This window comes from Triticum dicoccoides, chromosome 7B (genome assembly GCF_002162155.2).
Source record: "Triticum dicoccoides isolate Atlit2015 ecotype Zavitan chromosome 7B, WEW_v2.0, whole genome shotgun sequence".
In the NCBI taxonomy this organism is placed as follows: Eukaryota; Viridiplantae; Streptophyta; class Magnoliopsida; order Poales; family Poaceae; genus Triticum; species Triticum dicoccoides.
Window position 1 is genome coordinate 79,472,415 of NC_041393.1, and position 20,666 is coordinate 79,493,080.

Consider the following 20,666-nt stretch of genomic DNA (forward strand, 5'->3'; position numbering starts at 1 on the left):
TGGGGCCGAATTGTCATAAGAAGTTGCGTAGATAACCCGTTGGGCACCGGTATACAGCTGTTCAATCGGCGTGTAGGCGGCCTTGAGCTTCATCCGCATATCAGAGCCCAGATGAGCAATGCGGCTACCTACAGCGGTTTAAGGATTTCACGTTAAACCGACAAAATTTCAAAGCAGAATATTCATAAAGCCTTGGCAAACGGTACTTACCAAATATTGCAGAAGTCCTCGCATTGACTTGGCGCTTTAATCCAGTAAGCTCTTCCGTCACCGGTTTAAGAGCCGATTCAGTGTCTTCCGCCTGCTTCAGGAATCCAGCCTTTTCGGTATCCCAGTTGGCCCGCTCAGACTTGAACCACTCTTTGAGCTGCTTCATGGTGGTTAAGGCGGGTTTCAATTCATCCCTGGCCCTGGTGGTTTCTGCTTGTTGGGATTTCATATTTTCTTGAAGATCGGCAATTTGAGAGACTTGTTGATTTATCTCACTCTACAACAGTAAGAAGAGCATGTCAATACCTTTTTGAAAGTCCCAAGCATATAACCAGTTATACACTTGGCACTTGGGGGCTAATGTGGATCACTTTTTTCTACTGATTACTGAAGTCCCACGGATTAATACAAGTTTTAATCATGGCACTTGGGGGCTAATGTGTGTTTGATCAAAAATACACAAGGAAAATCAACAAAGTACAGTATGGAATATACAAAGTCCCGGTTTGACTTTCTAAAGACAAACCGGCCCTTGGGGGCTACAATGCAATGAAGGAACAGAGTAAACAATCAAACGGTTTACCTCATAGCACTCCTTCATCAAATTTACCAAACCGGCTTCATAGTCACGGCTGGTGAAGAGACGGTTTAAGAAACCGGAATGAAGATCCTGAGCAGATAAATCAGCATAGTCTGATAAATCGGTCTTGCTTTTCCCCTTGTTCATAAAAGCAAATTCATCCTTGGCGGAATGTTTAGACAAAGCAATTGGATTCCCCAGGGTGGTATATGCAGTGCCAGTAATAACAACATCATCATCCTTGGCTGGGCTTGATGGATTGACATTCTCCTTAATAGGGCTTGGCGCTTTGGCAGCAGGGCTCGGCGGTTTGGTAACAGGGCTTGGTGGATCAACAGTTGGACTTGGAGGGGTGGCATGAGGAGTTGATGTATCAACCTGTATCTCCAGTTCAGCTTCTGGCAGGTTAGCGTCAGCGCCTGGATTTTGTGGAGCAGAGTGGTCTGTGGCAATCTCAGGATTTTCGCCTTCATTCTCTGGGGTCTTCTCCGGATCAACATCGTCAGTATGGCTACATGTCTTGGCTTTCTTACTCAATCGGGCCTTGGTGCTACAACATCCAAAGTTAGAATATGATAAACTAAGGCATGAAGAAACAACTTGAGGAATAGTGTACTTACCTAGCGACGGTCTTGAGGGGATGCAGCTGAGTGGTTGATGAACCGCCAGACGAGTTGGAAGATGCCTGATAATTCGGATCAGACGGATTGAGTGGGCATCGGAAGAAACCCTTCAAAGGATAAAGTTTTTCAGGAGAACAAGTCACCTCTGGACGACGTTTCCGGGTTGGTGTATCTGGTAAACCGGACGAGGTGATTTTCTGGCCACTGTGCCGGGTTGTGCGACGTTCTGCAGCTTGCTGTGTCTTCAAAGAAAATTTTGGATCCAAATAAGCAAGGGGGTGAGAGTGTTTTACTTTCCAAACTGTGCGGCGAACTCTTTGAACCGGCACAAGATCTGAATCGGAAGAAAGAGTAATTACCTCAACATGGTCTGCGGGGCTAGCCTCAGCATCGTCCTGGGAATAATCATTGTCAATAAGATATACGAATAAGGAACCAAGTGAGTCAAGTTCTACCTCTACGTCTGATTCCTCATCTTCTGGCAGGTCAGAAGACTTGGTGGTTTTCTTCTCGGAAGTTTTCTTGGTGGCCTTAGTCTTCGCACGAGGAGGCCTGGCCGGTTTAGTCCATTTCCAGAAGGAGTTGTTGGCCTGTGTCATTAAGGCAAGGAAATGTTAGCACATAATTTAAGCGAAGGCGATTCAGTAAGTATTAAGATAGACTTTACCGCTGGCGGAGGATTGGAGACGCAAAAAGGTGGCAACCCGGTTTGACTGCATACAGAGATTGTTTCATCAAGCATCTTCTTCACAGATTCAGTGACTTCCAGGTCCATCATTACTACTTCATGATAGCGTCGAGGGTCTTTGACGTTGCCAGTATATTCATGCATCAATCCGGGGCGGCGGCTTAAAGACAAAATGCCCCAAGATACCCAGCAGCGGACAAGGTTAATGCCAGTCAAGTTGGCCATGAGAGCTCGGAGCTTGGCGATTTGAGGTGCAAAGTTTTTCCGTCCTGCGGCGGACAAGCGTGAAGGTAATGGGTGACCGTTGCTAAGCCAGTGAGGATGGTAACCCGGCAAACGATTTTCTCCATCAGGGGCGGTGTTCCGGCAATAAAACCAAGTTTGGTTCCAATCTTTAGGATGGCTATGATGTTTTGCATGAGGGAAGTCAACTTCTTTTCTCTTTTGAATTGAAACACCACCAAGTTCTGTGTTGGGACCATCAGAGAATTCTGTACAGCGGTTCAGATGAAAAAAATCCTGGAATAACTCTACGGATGGCTCTTCTTGAAGGTAGACCTCGCAGAATACTTGAAAGTTGCATATATTGGACACGGAGTTCGGTTCAATATCTTGTGGATGGAGTTGGAAGCTTGCGAGGACATCCCGGAAGAATTTTGATCCGGGCGGGCTGAATCCCTGGTCTAAGTGTTGCATAAATACAATCACTTCTCCATCTTGAGGTTCAGGTGGGCATTCAGAGCCTGGAACTCGCCAGTGAAGGAACCTTTTTGAGGCTAAAGCGCCTGTGGTGACGTATCCGTTGATTTGTGTCTCCGTAATCCAAGACCGAACCCAATTGCAAGCAGAGAATTGTTTGGTCATCTCGGAAGGAAAACTGAAAGGAAAAGTAAAGGTCGGTTTACAAATTAAACGGTTTAAGCGTATTATTTAGTGTTAAACCGGAAAATTGTTGTTCAAGTTCAGTTGGCGGTTTAAGAGAGGGCTAATGATATATGGCGGATTGGTTATCAGAAGTTAAACCGCCCGTAGACAGAAGGGCCTGGGTTCAAAATCTACTAAGTATTACAAAAACAGGTTTCACAGTATTGCAGTACAATTTGGATCTACCATGGATAACTAAAGAAAATTTATCTGAACCCTACAATGGCATTAAGAGGAACAGGGAAGATCCAAGCAGAGTCTGTTTTGAGCAGCAAGAAGCCACAGGATGCTGGACTATCAAAATGAGTCTAGCCGCAAATCAAAGCCTAGCAAATGCATACATACATCTCTCAGTAAAAAGGACTAAAGAGAAGGTTGCAAAAGAAGTAAGGAACGACGGAGGACATGGATGAACTCGAGAACCCTAATGAAGATCTAGGGTTATAGGGAAACGAACTTACCAGGGCTACTCTGCGGCGGAGGAGCACGGCAGAGTCTCTGGAACAAACAGGGTGATGCAGCGGCCTTGGTCGATGCAGATTCGGAGATCGACGGCGGCGGCAATGCTGGAGTTCTTCGGTCGCGAGGAAGAAGATGAGGAGAAAGGGGAAAAATGCACGTTGGGGATATTTATAACAGGGAAGGGAGATAAAGACCGGTGTGAAAATTGAGGAGTCCAAAGCGGCAAGTGGCGCAACTGTTGCCTCGATTTCAGGGATAACATTAAATGAAGGGAATCTTTTTATTCATTTTTTACAGAGATGATGACGTGATGATCCATTGCGGTATCCGGAGGATGACGTCACGGCGGTTTACGAGAAATGAAGGAAGATGTTTTCAGGATTTTTCTAAAGTACTGAAGATTGACAATAACAGGTTCAAATCACTCTGGGGCCTAATGTTGGGGATATAACTATTGAGTATAAACCGCCCAGGAGAGGACGGTTTACCCTCAACCGTATTGAAGCCCGTGAAGACTCAGAAGATGGCGTTTTACTATGAAGCTTAGAGGCCCGGAGACCAATGGCGGATTAGGGCCCATAATAGGAAACCGCCATGGTTATGTAAACTTGTGTTGTAAGTTAGGAAAGGAGAGACCGAGCCGGACCCTTGTATGAGTCGGCCTCGGGACTCTGTAGACCGGTCGGGCGTCAACCTGTGTATATAAAGGGGCGACCCGGCGGCAGTTCAGGGACAACAGACAACAACTCGAGACTCAGGATTAGCGTATTCTCTCCCTGATCATCGAAACCCAATCAATCCCATCACAACTAGACGTAGGCTTTTACCTTCATTGAAGGGGCTGAACTAGTATAAAACTCCCGTGTCCCTTGTCCAGTTTAATCCCTTCAAGCTTACTTGTAGCGATGGCTCCACGACTAAGTCCTTTCATGAGGACATCAGACGTGGTGGGGTTACCCATACCCGTATTGATGAGGATCCCGCGATAACAGGGACATGATCTCTGTTTCGACAAGATGTGCCAAGGAAACCACCTCGCAATGTGTGCGGTAGCTGGTTGTAAAAAACGTTTCAAATAATGGTCGGGCTATGGCATGATGTCACGCTACGAAGAGTTGTCAGCAGATCAGATTTGTGGATTATTGTTCTCTCTATGATGGTATGTGCAATTTGTCTTGCAGAGCCGGACACGACTTAAGTGTTTGAAATTTACCTTGGAGTATTCGGAGATGGAACCTCCCTTGCAATGCCGAAGACAATCTGCGCGCCGGACTCATCGTCATTAAAGCCTGGTTCAGGGGCTACTGAGGGAGTCCTGGATAAGGGGGTGATAACCCGCAAGTATACGGGATAGTTGTAGCCTCTTTGGATAAGTAAGAGTGTCGAACCCAACGAGGAGCTAAAGGTAGACAAATATTCTCTCAAGTCCTATCGGCCACTGATACGACTCTACGCACGCTTGACGTTCGCTTTACCTAGAACAAGTATGAAACTAGAAGTACTTTGTAGGTGTTGTTGGATAGTTTTGCAAGAAAGTAAAGAACACGTAAATAAAAAGTAGGGGCTGTTTAGATAAAGATGCAATAAAGTAAATATAGCGAGTGTGGTAAAAGTGGTGGTAGGAGTTGTGGAATTGTCCCTGAGCAATTGACCACTTTACTAGACCGATAGCAAGTTTTATGTGGGAGAGGCCACTGCTAGCATGTCATCCCTGACTTGGAATTATATGCACTTATGATTGGAACTATTAGCAAGCATCCGCAATTACTAATGTTCGTTAAGGTAAAACCCAACCATAGCATTAAGATATATTGGTCCCCCTTCAATCCCGTATGCATCAATTTCTATGCTAGGTTGAAGCTTCTGTCACTCTAGCCCTCCAATACATAGTCCTATCAACATACAACTAACCCTATGGTGTGATCCACGCGCGTGCTCATATGATGGGCACCAAACGACAGCAACATAACCACAAGCAAATTAAATCAATCATAGCAATTCATCAACCACCAATAGGACAACGAAAATCTACTCAGACATCATAGGATGGCAACACATCATTGGAAAATAATATGAAGCATAAAGCACCATGTTAAAGTAGAGAGTACAGAGGGTTGTGGGAGAGTGGACCTCTGGATATAGATGGGGGAAGGTGATGGAGATGTTGGTGAAGACGATGGCGGTGTTGGTGAAGATCGCGGTGATGATGATGGCCCCCGGCGGCGTTCCGGCGGCACCGGAAGCAAGGGGAGAGAGCCCCCCTTCTTCTTCTTCTTCCTTGACCTCCTTCCTAGATGGGAGAAGGTTTTCCCCTATGGTCCTTGGCTCCCATGGCGTGGGAGGGGCGAGAGCCCCTCCGAGATTGGATCTATCTCTCTGTTTCTGTGTTTCTGTCCCTTCACCGTTTCCTTTATATCTGGAGATCCGTAACTCCGATTGGGGTGAATCTTTCGCCCAGATTTTCTCTCGTAAAATTAGCTTTCTTGCGGCAAAAGAAGGGCACCAACCGCCTTACGGGTGGCCCACGAGAGTCCAGGGCACGCCCAGGGGGGGAGGTGGCGCCCCCCCTGTCTGGTGGCCACCCCGGACACTGTTTCGCGTTGATTCTTCCTCCGGAAAATCCCAAATATTCCAAAATAATTCTTCGTCCATTTTTATCCCGTTTGGATTCTGTTTGATATTGGTTTTCTGCAAAACATAAAACATGCAGCAGACAGGAACATGCGTTGGGCACTGGATCAATATGTTAGTCCCAAAAATAATATAAAAAGTTGCCAAAAGTATATGAAAGTTGAAGAATATTGGCATGGAACAATCAAAAGTTATAGATACGACGGAGACGTATCAGCATCCCCGAGCTTAATTCCTGCTCGTCCTCGAGTAGGTAAATGATAAAAAAAGATAATTTTTGATGTGGAATGCTACCTAGCATAATCTTGATCATATGTCTAATCATGGCATGAATATTAAGGCACGAGTGATTCAAAGCAATAGTCTATCATTTGACATAAAAACAATAATACTTCAAGCATACCAACCAAGCAATTATGTCTTATCGAAATAACATAGCCAAAGAAAGCTCATCCCTACAAAATCATATAGTCTGGCTATGCTCCATCTTCGTCACACAAAATACTCCCATCATGCACAACCCCGATGACAAGCCGAGCAATTGGTTCATACTTTTTAACGCGCTTCAGCTTTTTCAACTCTTACGCAATACATGAGCGCAAGCCATGGACATAGCACTATGGTGGTATATAATATGATGGTGGAGGTTTATGTGGAGAAGACAAAAAGGTAGAAAGTCTCACATCGACGCGGCTAATCAACGGGCTATGGAGATGCCCATCAATTGATGTCAATGCGAGGAGCAGGGATTGTCATGCAACGGATGCACTAAGAGCTATAAGTGTATGAAAGCTCAAACTGGAAAGTAAGTGGGTGTGCATCCAACTTGCTTGCTCATGAAGACCCCGGGCGTTTGAGGAAGCCCATCATCGGAATATACAAGCCAAGTTCTATAATGAAAATTCCCACTAGTATACGAAAGTGAAAGCAGACTCTCTCTATGAAGAACATGGTGCTACTCTGAAGCACAAGTGTGGTAAAAGAATAGTAACATTGCCCCTTCTCTCTTTTCTCTCATTTTTTTCTTTTCTTTTTCTTTTTCTTTTTATTTTTTATTTCTTTCTTTATTTTTGGTGGGCTTCTTTGGTCTCTTTTTTTTATTTGGGCTTGTTTGGCCTCTTTTATTTTTCATAAAGTCCGGAGTCTCATCCCGACTTGTGGGGGAATCATAGTCTGCATCATCCTTTCCTCACTGGGGCAATGCTCTAATAATGATGATCATCACACTTTTATTTACTTACAACTCAATATTACAATGATATCTCGAACAAAGATATGACTCTATATGGATGCTTCCGGTGGTGTACCGGGATGTGCAATGATCTAGCATAGCAATGACATCAAAAACGGACAAGCCATGAAAACCTCATGCTAGCTATCTTTCGATCATGCAAAGCAATATGACAATAAATGCTCAAGTCATGTATATAATGATGATGGAAGTTGCATGGCAATATATCTCGGAATGGCTATGGAAATGCCATAATGGGTAGGTATGGTGGATGTTTTGAGGAAGATATAAGGACGCTTATGTGTGATAGAGTGTATCATATCACGGGGTTCGGATGCACCGGCGAAGTTTGCACCAACTCTCGAGGCGAGAAAGGGCAATGCAGGGTACCGTAGAGGCTAGCAAATTGCGGAAAGGTGAGAGTGCGTATAATCCATGGACTCACATTAGTCATAAAGAACTCATACACTTATTGCAAAATTCTACTTAGCCCTCGACGCAAAGTACTACTACGCATGCCCCTAGAGGGATAGATTGGTAGGAAAAGACCATCGCTCTTCCCCGACTGCCACTCATAAGGAAAGCAATCAAAGAGCACCTCATGCTCCAACTTCGTTACATAACGGTTCACCATACGTGCATGCTACGGGACTTGCAAACCTCAACAAAAGTAATTCTCAATTTCACAATTACTCAACTAGCACAACTCTAATATCACCACCTTTATATCACAAAACTATTGCAAGGAATCAAACATATCATATTCAGCGATCTACAAGTTTTATGTAGGATTTTATGACTAACAATGTGATTGACCAATTCTTGTCATCTCTCTAAAAGGATATAAGTGAAGCAAGAGAGTTTAAATCTTTCTACAAAATATATGCCCATGCTCTAACAAATATAAGTGAAGCAAAAGAGCATTCTACAAATGGCGGTTTTCTATGTGAAGAGAAACAGGCCATCCAAACTTCAAATGATATAAGTGAAGCATATGAAGCATTCTATAAAGCCACACTCAAAAGATATAAGTGAAGTGCAAAGAGAATTCTATAAATCAACCAAAGACTATCTCATACCAGCATGGTTCATAAAAGAAAAAACGTAAACTAAATGCAAAAGACACTCCAAGACTTGCACATAATGCATGAACAAAACGAATTCGAAAACATACCGATACTTGTTGAAGAAAGAGGGGATGCCTTCCGGGGCATCCCCAAGCTTAGACGCTTGAGTCTCGTTGAATATTTACTTGGGGTGCCTCGGGCATCCCCAAGCTTGAGCTCTTGCCTCTCTTCCTTTTGCTCATATCGAGACATCCTCGATTAGACACTACATCCTCACAAAACTTTAACAGAAAACTCGGTAAGATCCGTTAGTATAATAAAGCAAATCACCACTCTAAGTACTGTTGCAAACATATTCATATTTTGTTTTTGCATTGTGTCTACTGTAATATAGCTTTTCCATGGCTTAATCCACTGATACAAATTGCTAGATTCATCAAAACAAGCAAACTATGCATCAAAAACAGAATCTGTCAAAAAACAGAACAGTCTGTAGCAATCTGAAGATCCACCATACTTCTGGTATCCCAAAAATTCTACCAGAATTAGGAATAATAAAAAAGTTGTATATCAAGACAGTTCAAAAGGAATCAGAACCTATTGACGTTCCAGTTAAAAATGTAAAATCGCACACTACAGCCAAAGTTTCTGTCCTGCACCGTACAAACCAACAAGCATTGTAAACATCCTAAAGGCAAACCTTGGCACATTATTTTTATAATACAATGGAATTGTACAAGGGGATAATTATTTTTGTTGAAAAGTTTCTTTAATCAAGATGCACAAAGTTTCCGTGAGAATGAACAAAGTTCAAGGAGCTCTCCCACTTCAACAACGCTTGTCTCTCTCACTTTCACTTTCCTTTTTGAAAAATTTTAGGTTCCCCTCTTTATTTTTTTGTTTTTAAACTATATAAAAGCACTCAACAGAAATAAATGACTCTCTAAAACTTCCGGGTTGTCTCCCTGGCAGCGCTTTCTTTAAAGCCATTAAGCTAGGCATATAGTGCTTAAGTAATGAATCCACCCGGATCCCAAGGTATATCAAAGCCAATTTTAATTAACAATGATTTGTAATTTTGTAGTGAGCACAAAGTAACATATATCATGCAACAACGAAGTCTAACTCTCTTCCTATGCATCAGCATGTCATAAGAGAACAATTCATGCACACATAGTAAAGGCCAATGCATAGTATAAGCAGTTTCTTGCAATTCTAACGTATTGGAAACATAAAGAGGCGGAGATAGAATTCCTCTCTCATAATAATTGCAAGTAGGAGCAGCAAACACATGCATATTATATTCTTCAAAATCATCATGTGCAATGGTAAAAGGCAACCCATCAATATAATCCTTAATAAGCACAAACTTCTCCGATATAGTGTAGTAGGGAGAATTCAAAAAGATAATAGGACTATCATGCGTGGGTGCAATAGCAACAATTTCCTGTTTAACATAAGGAACTATAGCAAGTTCATATCCATAAGCATAATTCATATCAGCATCTTGGCCACAAGCATAGCAAGCATCATCAAAAGGGGATATTTCAAGAGAATCAACGGGGTCATAACAATCATCATAGCAATCATCATAGTAATCATCCTTCGGTAAGCATGAAGTGAGATTAAACAATGTATGAGTTGAAGAGTTACTCTCATTAGAAGGTGGGCACGGGTAGCTAATCCGCTCTTCCTCCTTTTGTTCTTCGCTCTCCTCATCATCTTTTTCATCCAATGAGCTCACTGTTTCATCAATTTCTTCTTCCATAGCTTCCTGCAAAATATTAGTCTCTTCTTGTACAGCGGAGAAGTCCTCAATATATTGTTTAACATAGGCATTAGAAGCATAATTATCATAACAATATTGAAATATGGCAAAAATTTTAGATTTGTAAAGAGTAGCATCATACTTTTCAATCAAAGAGGCAATCTCAAAAGCACCTTTAAAAGCAACAAATTCTTTAATTTGTTGAACATCATAGTAATTGTAAACACCCTTAGCATACGAAGATACGATTCCATTATCACTAAACAAGCATTGATAGGGTAGGTGTTTCTTAGGGTCTTCAGAATAACAAGTAAACTCATATATTTCACATAAATTCCAAGCATAGCATTGCAAACGTTGAATTTGATCCCATAATAGTTTCCCTTTTTCAGATATACGGTGTCGCACAAAAAAAGCATGCTCATCTAAAGATTTGCCCTCACCTAAACTAGTGGGGGTTTCAGCACGAGCACAAAGGGATCGAAGATGATCCATGTAAAAAGCTTCAGGAGTGTGATAGATTTTGAGTGGTTCTTCAACCACTCGTTCAGTAGGTACAACTAATTTTTTTTGGTATTTTGCATTTCCTACCCATAGCTAAAGATAGAAAACAACTAAGAACAGAAAATAAAAATTACTTAGTGATAAAGCAAACAAGCACACACGAGAATATTCACCCCACGCTATGACTCCCCGGCAACGGCGCCAGAAAAAGGTCTTGATAACCCGCAAGTATACGGGATAGTTGTAGCCTCTTTCGATAAGTAAGAGTGTCGAACCCAACAAGGAGCTAAAGGTAGAACAAATACTCTCTCAAGTCCTATCGGCCACTGATACGACTCTACGCACGCTTGACGTTCGCTTTACCTAGAACAAGTATGAAACTAGAAGTACTTTGTAGGTGTTGTTGGATAGTTTTGCAAGAAAGTAAAGAACGCGTAAATAAAAAGTAGGGGATGTTTAGATAAAGATGCAATAAAGTAAATATAGCGAGTTTGGGAAAAGTGGTGGTAGGAGTTGTGGAATTGACCCTAAGCAATTTACTACTTTACTAGACCGATAGCAAGTTTTATGTGGGAGAGGCCACTGCTAGCATGTCATCCCTGACTTGGAATTTTATGCACTTATGATTGGAACTATTAACAAGCATCCGCAACTACTAACGTTCATTAAGGTAACACCCAACCATAGTATTAAGATATATTGGTCCCCCTTCAATCCCGTATGCATCAATTTCTATGCTAGGTTGAAGCTTCTGTCATTCTAGCCCTCCAATACATAGTCCTATCAACATACAACTAACCCTATGGTGTGATCCACGTGCGCGCTCATATGATGGGCACCAAAGGAAAGCAACATAACCACAAGCAAATTAAATCAATCATAGCAATTCATCAACCACCAATAGGACAACGAAAATCTACTCGGACATCATCGGATGGCAACACATCATTGGAAAATAATATGAAGCATAAAGAACCATGTTCAAGTAGAGGGTACAATGGGTTGCGGGAGAGTGGACCGCTGGCTATAGATGGGGGAAGGTGATGGAGATGTTGGTGAAGATGACGGCGGTGTTGGTGAAGATCGCGGTGATGATGATGGCCCCCGGCGGCGTTCCGGCGCCACCGGAAGCAAGGGGGAGAGAGCCCCCCTTCTTCTTCTTCTTCTTCTTCCTTGACCTCCTCCCTAGATGGGAGAAGGGTTTCCCTCTGGTCCTTGGCTCCCATGGCGTGGGAGGGGCGAGAGCCCCTCCGAGATTGGATCTATCTCTCTGTTTCTGTGTTCTCTGTTTCTGCCCCTTCACCGTTTCCTTTATATCTGGAGATCCGTAATTCCGATTGGGGTGAATCTTTCGGCCAGATTTTTCTCGTACAATTAGTTTTCTTGCGGCAAAAGAATGGCATCAACCTCCTTACGGGTTGCCCACGCGAGTCTAGGGCGCACCCAGGGGGGAGGGCGCGCCCCCCTGTCTCGTGGCCACCCTGGACAGTGTTTCACGTTGATTCCAAAATATTCCAAAATAATTCTCTGTCCGTTTTTATCCCGTGTGGATTCCGTTTGATAATGGTTTTCTGTGAAAGATAAAACATGCAACAGACAGGAACTGGCAGTGGGCACTGGATCAATATGTTAGTCCCAAAAATAATATAAAAAGTTGCCAAAACTATATGAAAGTTGAAGAATATTGGCACGGAACAATCAAAAATTATAGATACGACGGAGACGTATCAGGGGGTATCCGGCAACCCGACTATATACTTTGGCCGGACTGATGGACTATGAAGATACAAGATTGAAGACTTCGTCCCGTGTCCGGATGGGACTCTCCTTTGCGTGGAAGGCAAGCTTGGCGATTCGGATGATAGATCTCCTTCTCTGTAACCGACTCTGTGTAACCCTAGCCCCTCCAGTATCTATATAAACCAGAGGGTTTAGCCTCTACGATCTCGTGGTAGATCAACTCTTGTAATACTCATATCATCAAGATCAATCAAGCAGGAAGTAGGGTATTACCTCCATCGAGAGGGCCCGAACCTGGGTAAAACATCGTGTCCCCTGCCTCCTGTTACCATCAGCCTTAGACGCACAGTTCGGGACCCCCTACCCGAGATCCGCCGGTTTTGACACCGACAGGGGCCACACCCCGGAGACGTGTGCCGCCTCTTCAGACATGCCACCACACCACCCCGCATGTATGAGGGCTCGATGCGACGCTCCGGTGGCATTGCTACACCCCAAGGCCCTCGTCCCGCCTAACCCTGGAGCGGTTGACCACGAGATCTAACCCTTTGACTTCCCATGGATGGGTTTTGACCAATGGACCTCTCCACCCGGTTGTGTTAGGTCACCCTAGAGGGAAACGTTTGTGAGCAACTTCCGGGGCAAGCCCACTGCAAAAACCCCTACGTGTAGACCTGATGCGTCCGTTTCCCTCCTCCAAGTGCCGGCGGCGGCGCCGTTCGTGAGGGGGTCCACACCCGGAGATGCGTGCCACCTCTTCAGACATGCCACAACACCACCCTGCATGTATGAGGGCCCGATGCGATGCTCCGGTGGCATTGCCACCCCCAGGGCCCCCGTCCTGCCTAACCCTGGAGCGGTTGACCACAAGATCTAGCCCTTTGACTTTCCACGGAAGGGCTTTGACCAGTGGACCTCTCCACCGGTTGTGTTAGATCAGCCAGAGGGACACCTGGGAGAAACATCCGGGCCAAACCCACAACTACATCACCTCCGTGTAGACCCGACGCGTCTGTTTCCCCCCTCCAGGTGCCAGCGGCGGCGCCGTCCATGAGGGAGGGGGGCACCCCAGAGACGCGTGCCGCCTCTTCAGACATGCCACCACACCATCTGGTTGTGGTAGGTCATCCCATCTAAACACTTGGGAGCAATGTCCCCTCCATATAGACCCGATGCGGCTGTTTCCCCCTCCCCTCTCCACGTGTCGGCCGCCGGTGGCGGTGCCGTCCGTGAGGGGGGCACACCCCTTCGTATACAATCGAAAAGTAAGGTATTTATGCTTATATTAACACATGCTAGATGTAAGTTTATTAAATAATACGTAAAAGAAAAAAAATTATATGAGATGGAAAAAGAATGTATGCCGACGGCAAAGCCATCGACATAGATGAGGCCAGGGGCATATGGCCGATGCACCGTGGATCAGTGATGTTGCATCTATGACGATGGTAGCCGTCGGCATATGGGGTGGTCGGTGCGCCCCGGATCAACGATGTGGCAACCGCATCTATGCCGACGACCGCCCGTCTCGGCTGTCGGCATAGATCCGATGCCGTTAGCTGCATGTCACGGGCGGCCCGCCGGGCCTGCATCTATGTCAACGGCTAAGCTGTGCCGACGGCGGCCGTAGGCGTTGGCTGGGTCTAAGCCGACGGCAAATTAGTGCCGACGGTGGCCGTCGGCATAGCTCTGGATAGCCTGACGGCCGCTGTATGCCGACGGCCTGGGTCCGGTTGTAGGCATATCCAGGAGTAGGCCGATGGTGGCCGTCAGCACCGGCCCCTCTTCCGGTAGTGATTGGCACTAACTTGTATAGCACACAGTTTCCCTTCCCAATGCACTCGTAATGCATAGATAGTCCCTCCTAATCATTTTTTGTTCGTTTTTTGTCAAGATTCAGATCGAATTTTTGACACCAAAGACACGTATGCTGTTATTTTCCAGGAATCTAGCTTCATGTAAGCATGCAAAGTGATTTTTATCATCCAATTTGAACAATTGCAGAAAAAATTAATCCTCTCCACTTGAAGGTAGGTGATGCGATAGGCAGGTGTTCAAAGAAATAAGAAACAATACGTCCCTAAAACCCGAGGAAGGTGGCTCCCAGGCCCGCTCCCGCGACCCGCCTCTGCCCCCGAAACCCTTGCGGCCGCCACCTTCCCCTGCCCGTCTCCTACGGGATCCAGCCACCCTCACCGGCGCGCGGCCCGGATCCGCCCACATTCCCCCTCCCTTCCTCCCCCACCCATCCTTCCGCCCTCGCGCCGCCTCCCCGGGAGGCGGCCGGGGCGGCCCCCGCGCCTCTGCTCTCGACTTCCCCCCTCATACTCTCCCCTGCCGTCGCTGGTGTGCGCCCCCGGATCCGTCCTGGGAGGTGCCGGCGGTGGCAGGATCTCCTCTCCCCGCGCGCGCGTCCCCCTGGCCCTGGGCAGGGGGTGATGGCGGTGTCGCTCGGCTTGGCGACGGTCCAGTGACCCGGCGGGGTGGCTGGCGGCGGACGTGGTGGCGGCACTGCTCCTTATCGGCGGGGCGGCGTGGTGGTGCTGGGTGGCCGACGTCGCGCCCCCGGCCCAGATCTGGGCCCGGTGGGACCCATCTGGGTCCTAGCGGGCCGGCCCCTCGACGTGGCCTCGTTGTCTACGGCGCTGTGAGGAGGAGGAGCGGTTAGGATATGGGGCGTCGGCGCCGATGGCGTGCCGGCAACAACACGAAGGCGGGAGCTTTACGGGCCCACGAGGGCTCGGCCGGGCCTGTGGGCCCACGGGCCTGGTGTGCTCCTGCTATTGCGTCCGGACGGCTACAGTCACTGACGGTGGAGGTGGGGCCCTCCCGCGTGCCAACGGTGCTGATGCCCTAGTCCAGGCTCTAATTCTTCGCCGCGCTGTCCTCACTTCGCGGTGCCGTGGTGAGACAGCGTGGGGCCTCATGACCGCGTTGGCGTGGGGTGGTGGTTGGTTTGGTGGCTGGATCCGGAGCGCCCCAGGTGCGGGTTGGGATCGGGGGAAACCCCTGTCGGCGTGGCCGACACCGGCGCGGTGGCGCCTGTGGGTGCCACCTGACCTTCCGGGAGGGCGTCGGGGGCTACCCTTCCTCTCGCCTCGTCATGTACTGGGGGAAACCCTTGGCAGCAGCGTCGTCATCGTCGCGATCCTTCTAGAAGGTGTTGATAGGTGCCGGCGCTTCGGAGTCTTGGAGCCAGTGGCGAAGCCACGTTGAGAGGAGTGTGGTCATTTGACCACACAGGTTTTTGGCAAATCCTTTATACACAAGTAGAAATCATGCAAAAAAATCATAAAATTGGTGAAAACACATGTACTTGACATCACAGATTTGAAATGACATCATAGACTTCTGATCCTGGCACCGCCACTGCTTGGAGCCTAGTGGAAGATCCCGGTGGGCACAGCGATCGCGTGGCTTCTTTGATTTTGTTGATCGGCCGTTGTCGGCATTTGTTTCTTTTGCTCTTTCTCTGTTGTTTCTTTTGGTCGTATCTGTGCTGCTTTCACCCCAGCACCTATCCATGTATGGCTCGGTTGGTTGCTTTGTATACAAAGCGGGGGTAAACCCTTGTTCGGTAAGGTAGGTGATGCACACAGATTTCTTCTTACCTTGCAAGCACCGTTGGATGAAGAGAGTAGGCATGATCATGGACAAACGCAGTGAGTGCTCAACCAATCTGTACATACGCTGCACTTTACGCCCCGTGCAGCTGCCATCCTTATCTTGCCTCTCCTTGATCTGGCACCCCACAGGGCCGTCTTGCCTCGATCTTCCAGGAGAGGAGGACATTGTTTATTTGCGTAGGACTGTCGGGGGATAATTCGATCGAGTGGGAGTTGTTACATGGAAGAGGAGCTAGCAGCTGGGCGATCGTTTGGCTAGGTGACGAGGAAGAAATTGATACGGCCGGTCGTTGTACGGGAGCACGGCCAGAGATGGAGTTCGATAAGGTCTGCACCCAAATCAGAAGGTTTGGCCACCCTTAACAATATCCTCATCGGATATAACTTGGGGAAGGCGAAGGCGTACCCCCTACTATATAAGCTCGGCCACCCACGCCCCAAACAAATCACAACCAACCTTCCTCAAGTCGTTTGTTCCCACGAGCAATCGAGTTGTGTTCCCGGTGATCGATCGATCCATCTTGCTGAGCATCATGGTTTCCGCCGACGTGGCCCGCAACATCGTCGGCATCATTGGCAATGTCATCTCCTTTGGACTCTTCCTCTCCCCTGTGTAAGCCCTTTCCTCCTCTTCTCGGCTATGTATTCATGGATGGAAGGTGGTTGCTAGGGCATGAATGTGACGCTCGTTTTCTGCTTGTGCGTACGCAGGCCGATGTTCTGGCGTATCTGCAAGGCCAAGAACGTGGAGGAGTTCAAGCCGGACCCCTACCTGGCGACGCTCATGAACTGCCTGCTCTTGTTCTTCTACGGGCTCCCTATCGTCCACCCCAACAGCACCCTCGTCCTCACCATCAACGGCATCGACCTCGTCATCGAGGGCGCCTACATCATCATCTTCATCATCTACGCGACCAAGAACACAAGGGTACGTACGTGCAACCCTCCTAGTGCCCCCTCATCCGGCCTACTGTCTCTTTTCGCCATTAGTTTCTGTACAGAAGATCCTCCTGCATGCCCCTAACCCATGCTATCCGTCTATGCTTTGCGTGCAGTGGAAGATGCTCGGCGTGCTCGCCATCCAGGCGGCGTTCATGGCTGCCGTGGTGGCCGGTGTGCTCGTCGGCGCCCACACCCACGAGAAGCGCTCGATGATCGTAGGCATCCTTTGCGTCATCTTCGGCTCCATCATGTACGCCTCCCCGCTCACCATCATGGTACGTAGCCCACCCCAACTTATGGATCGTCGACCCGTGATCTTTGGTAACTGCTTTAACTTGTTAGTTCAAGTGGCTAATTAATCTGCGTTGTGCACGTATGCTGTTGTAATGATACGTTGTCGAGAAAAATACCTGCCTATAATTTATTTTTAAAGTTCTAATAGATGCTTTTGACAGACCTCAATTTGTTAAGTAGTACACCTTGTTTGTTGTTGATTCTGCTTGAAAATCTATGTCCATCTAAAAAATGCACTCACCTTTCATGTTTTAATGTTCGTGCCAAAACCCTGTTAAAAAAAAGTCCGAATTGAGTTATTCACCTCTCATGCACCCAAGTTCTTCTACAATATGCTACATCATATATTTTTAATCAAAAAGGCCTAAGGTTTATTTCTATCTCAAAGGTAAACTTCCTTTATAGGGCGAATTACTAGATCAGGCTAATTGTTAATGACTGATGCTTTTACCAACTAACGAGTGTACTAAATGCTAATATAACTAAAAAAAATTAAGATGAAAGTAGTAATATTGTACTGCTTATTTGCAGGGTAAAGTGATCGGGACCAAGAGTGTGGAGTACATGCCATTCTTCCTGTCGCTGGTAAACTTCCTCAACAGTCTCTGCTGGATGGGCTATGCGCTAATCAAGTTTGACATCTACATCACGGTATGTACATACACATTGGATAAAAAAAGTCACAAACCCATCCAGACTTACAATCAAGAATTCCTCAGCACGGTTCGATCTAACTGTTATGTCCTCTTTAAATTCTGTGCAGATCCCCAATGCCCTCGGTACAATCTTCGGCCTCATCCAGCTGATCCTTTACGGGTACTACTACAGATCTACCCCCAAGAAGGGCAAGAATGTCGAGCTGCCCACCGTCCTCACCAAAAACGCCGTTACCAGCGGCAACGTCTCCGTCACCATAGAGAAATAAGCTTTGCTTCGTTTTTAGCCCTAAAGATTTTGAGTAGTTAATACGGGATGATACTTCAACAGGTCTGATGTTAATTAGTTGTACTTTTTGTTAGCTAGTAGAGTCTGAGATTGCCTTTAATTTTGTGAACCATTGTTGTCTGTCCGAGACTACAGTGCAAATTGCAAGTGTATATAAATACCAATGCAGCTGAGTTATCCCAGAGATATATTATGACACCATGTATGCTTGCCTGTTTTCAATCTGCTCTTATGTGATGATACAATTGATTTATTAATTACAGTGTGTGGTGGCTTTGTTAAATTATTTTATTCAATATCCACGATGTGTTTGTATTATGTTTCGGGCAAGGTCCTCTTTTGTTTTCTGCACAAAAACACCCAAAGGGCGTCTTATTGCTGATGCAACTTGAACCTGGTGTAAGCGAAAACGAGAGACAGACTTAACCTAATTACCGGTTCAGTTGGATGGCTCCTGCTCTTTTCCCGTCAGGCTGCCTTGTTAATTATCACATCGACCTTTTTTCGCGGGGAAGTATGAAGCTCTGAGTCCATGCTAGAAATATTTTTCTGAATCTTGTAACATGTTAATTGTTTGTCATATACTTCCTCCGTTCTTAAATATTTGTCTTTCTAGAGATTTCAATAAGTGATTACATACGGGGCGAAATGAGTGAATCTACACTCTAAAATAAGTCTACATACATCTGTATGTTGTGTCCATTTGAAATGCCTAGAAAGACAAATATTTCGGAACAGAGGGAGTATATTTCATTAGTGTGTTTGATCGCATGGTGTCTACTATATAGACACACATTTTTTCGTCAAGAAAAATGAGTTGAGTATAGGAAGAGCTATGCTCAAATTAGATAGCCCACGAACTTGTGGCTGTAACTATAAGAACCCAGACCTTTCCATTAAGGGAAATAAAATAAAATCCAACTTGAAGCAACATCCAAACAAGCAGCCCAGGCTAGCTAAACACATCCACGCTAGACCACAGACCGTGTTTTAATATCCAAAGAGCAAGGTTTTTTTATCAATTTATTTTCTTTGTATTCGAATGATCTAGAGTCATCTAGCGATCATTACTATATGAATCTAATTAGATTTTGTTTGATCAATGATCACTTATAATTTGTTAGGCTTTGTTCCTGAATCATCATCATGTCTACTAGAATTAGGAAACATGATTCTGGTTCTGCAAAACAAAGAGTGGCAGTTGAGGCTCAAACTCAAACGAGTGCCCTCGATAGATATTTAGTGAGAGACTCCCAACTTGATTATGAAAATCACACTGCAGATGTTAATGCTGCTGATGGTGGTGATGATAATACAATAGGAGGTTGAGGCTCATGATGCAGAAATTGATGTCTTGGAGATGATATAGTACGGAGATATGATTGAAGGTTATATTCAAAGAAATACTAGACGGATGGTCCTTTTTGGTAGAACATGAGGTTCGTTCATTGCTTTGCGACCACATTACCATTTTAGCATAATATTTGATATATGCCTAAATAAGGTACAAATAAAACAGACTTGAAATTATATAGTAAAGTGACAGTATGGTCGCATTAATTCTTCTGTCATGTGAATTGTTCAATGTTTTGGGTCAGATTTTGGTTTCTACCCTAGGCCCCAAAGTTTTGGAGATGGCCCTGCTAAATAACCGCTGAATCCAGACGAAGACCGATAGCCTTAAGTGAGTTGGTTTCTGGCCCCGCAGAGCTCCAAATAATTCATTTGCCACCTGTTCAAAGAGGCTTACTACCGTGCAACATATATTTGTTGACCTCCTTTCTCTACAAAAACAACCAATAGTGAAAAAAGGGAGTTCTCTCGGCAGATGCGAAGGAGACACATGCATCGGAGGGTCCCTTCCGCCCATACCGAAACCACCGCCTTTCACATGAAGTACCTGAGCGCTTTCACGGATTCTACCCAACTTTTGGCAGGGTATGTGGGGCCCCACCCCGATACCCCACGCCAAAAATTAACAAAATCTAACACCGAATTCACGTTGCGTCACGTCCGGGCAATATTTTAGGGTTTTTCGGCCTGAAAAATCATAGAAAATGCAAACATCGTTGAAACGTGAAAAAATTGTGTGCGTTCTTGCCATGATCATTGTAGCCCGGGAAAAAATGTGAGCCCTCTCAGCGGATGCGAAGGAGACACATGCATCAGAGGGTCCCTTCCGTCCATACCCAAACCACCACCTTCCACATGAAGTACCTGAGTGCTTTCATGGAATCTACCCAACTTTTGGCAGAGCGTGTGGGGCCCCACCCCGGTGCCCCACGCTAAAAATGAACGAAATCCGACACCGAACGCATGTTGCGTCACGTCCGGGCAGTATTTTATGGGTTTTCAGCCCAAAAAATCGTAGAAAATGCAAACAGCGTCGAAACGTGAAAATATTTGGCGTGCGTGCTTGCCATGGTCATTG

General features: G+C 45.9%; 1 protein-coding gene across 1 annotated transcript; it reads left to right on the forward strand.

Moving 5' to 3' along the window:
- The first annotated feature begins 14,440 nt into the window (after window positions 1–14,440).
- Window positions 14,441–18,431, forward strand: LOC119338339 (bidirectional sugar transporter SWEET6b-like). Its single transcript, XM_037610629.1, has 7 exons — window positions 14,441–14,458; window positions 16,011–16,090; window positions 16,208–16,667; window positions 16,766–16,982; window positions 17,110–17,271; window positions 17,822–17,941; window positions 18,054–18,431. The coding sequence occupies exons 3-7, from the start codon at window positions 16,588–16,590 to the stop codon at window positions 18,213–18,215; spliced, it is 741 nt and encodes a 246-aa protein (XP_037466526.1). The 5' UTR covers window positions 14,441–14,458; window positions 16,011–16,090; window positions 16,208–16,587; the 3' UTR covers window positions 18,216–18,431.
- The last annotated feature ends 2,235 nt before the right edge of the window (window positions 18,432–20,666 follow it).

Excerpts from the sequence above, each read along its gene's own strand:
- LOC119338339 (XM_037610629.1), top strand. The coding sequence starts at position 16,588 with ATGGTTTCCGCCGACGTGGCCCGCAACATCGTCGGCATCATTGGCAAT. Across the intron at positions 16,983-17,109 it reads ACGCGACCAAGAACACAAGG|TGGAAGATGCTCGGCGTGCT; the intron begins GTACGTACGTGC and ends CTTTGCGTGCAG. Across the intron at positions 17,272-17,821 it reads CCTCCCCGCTCACCATCATG|GGTAAAGTGATCGGGACCAA; the intron begins GTACGTAGCCCA and ends GCTTATTTGCAG.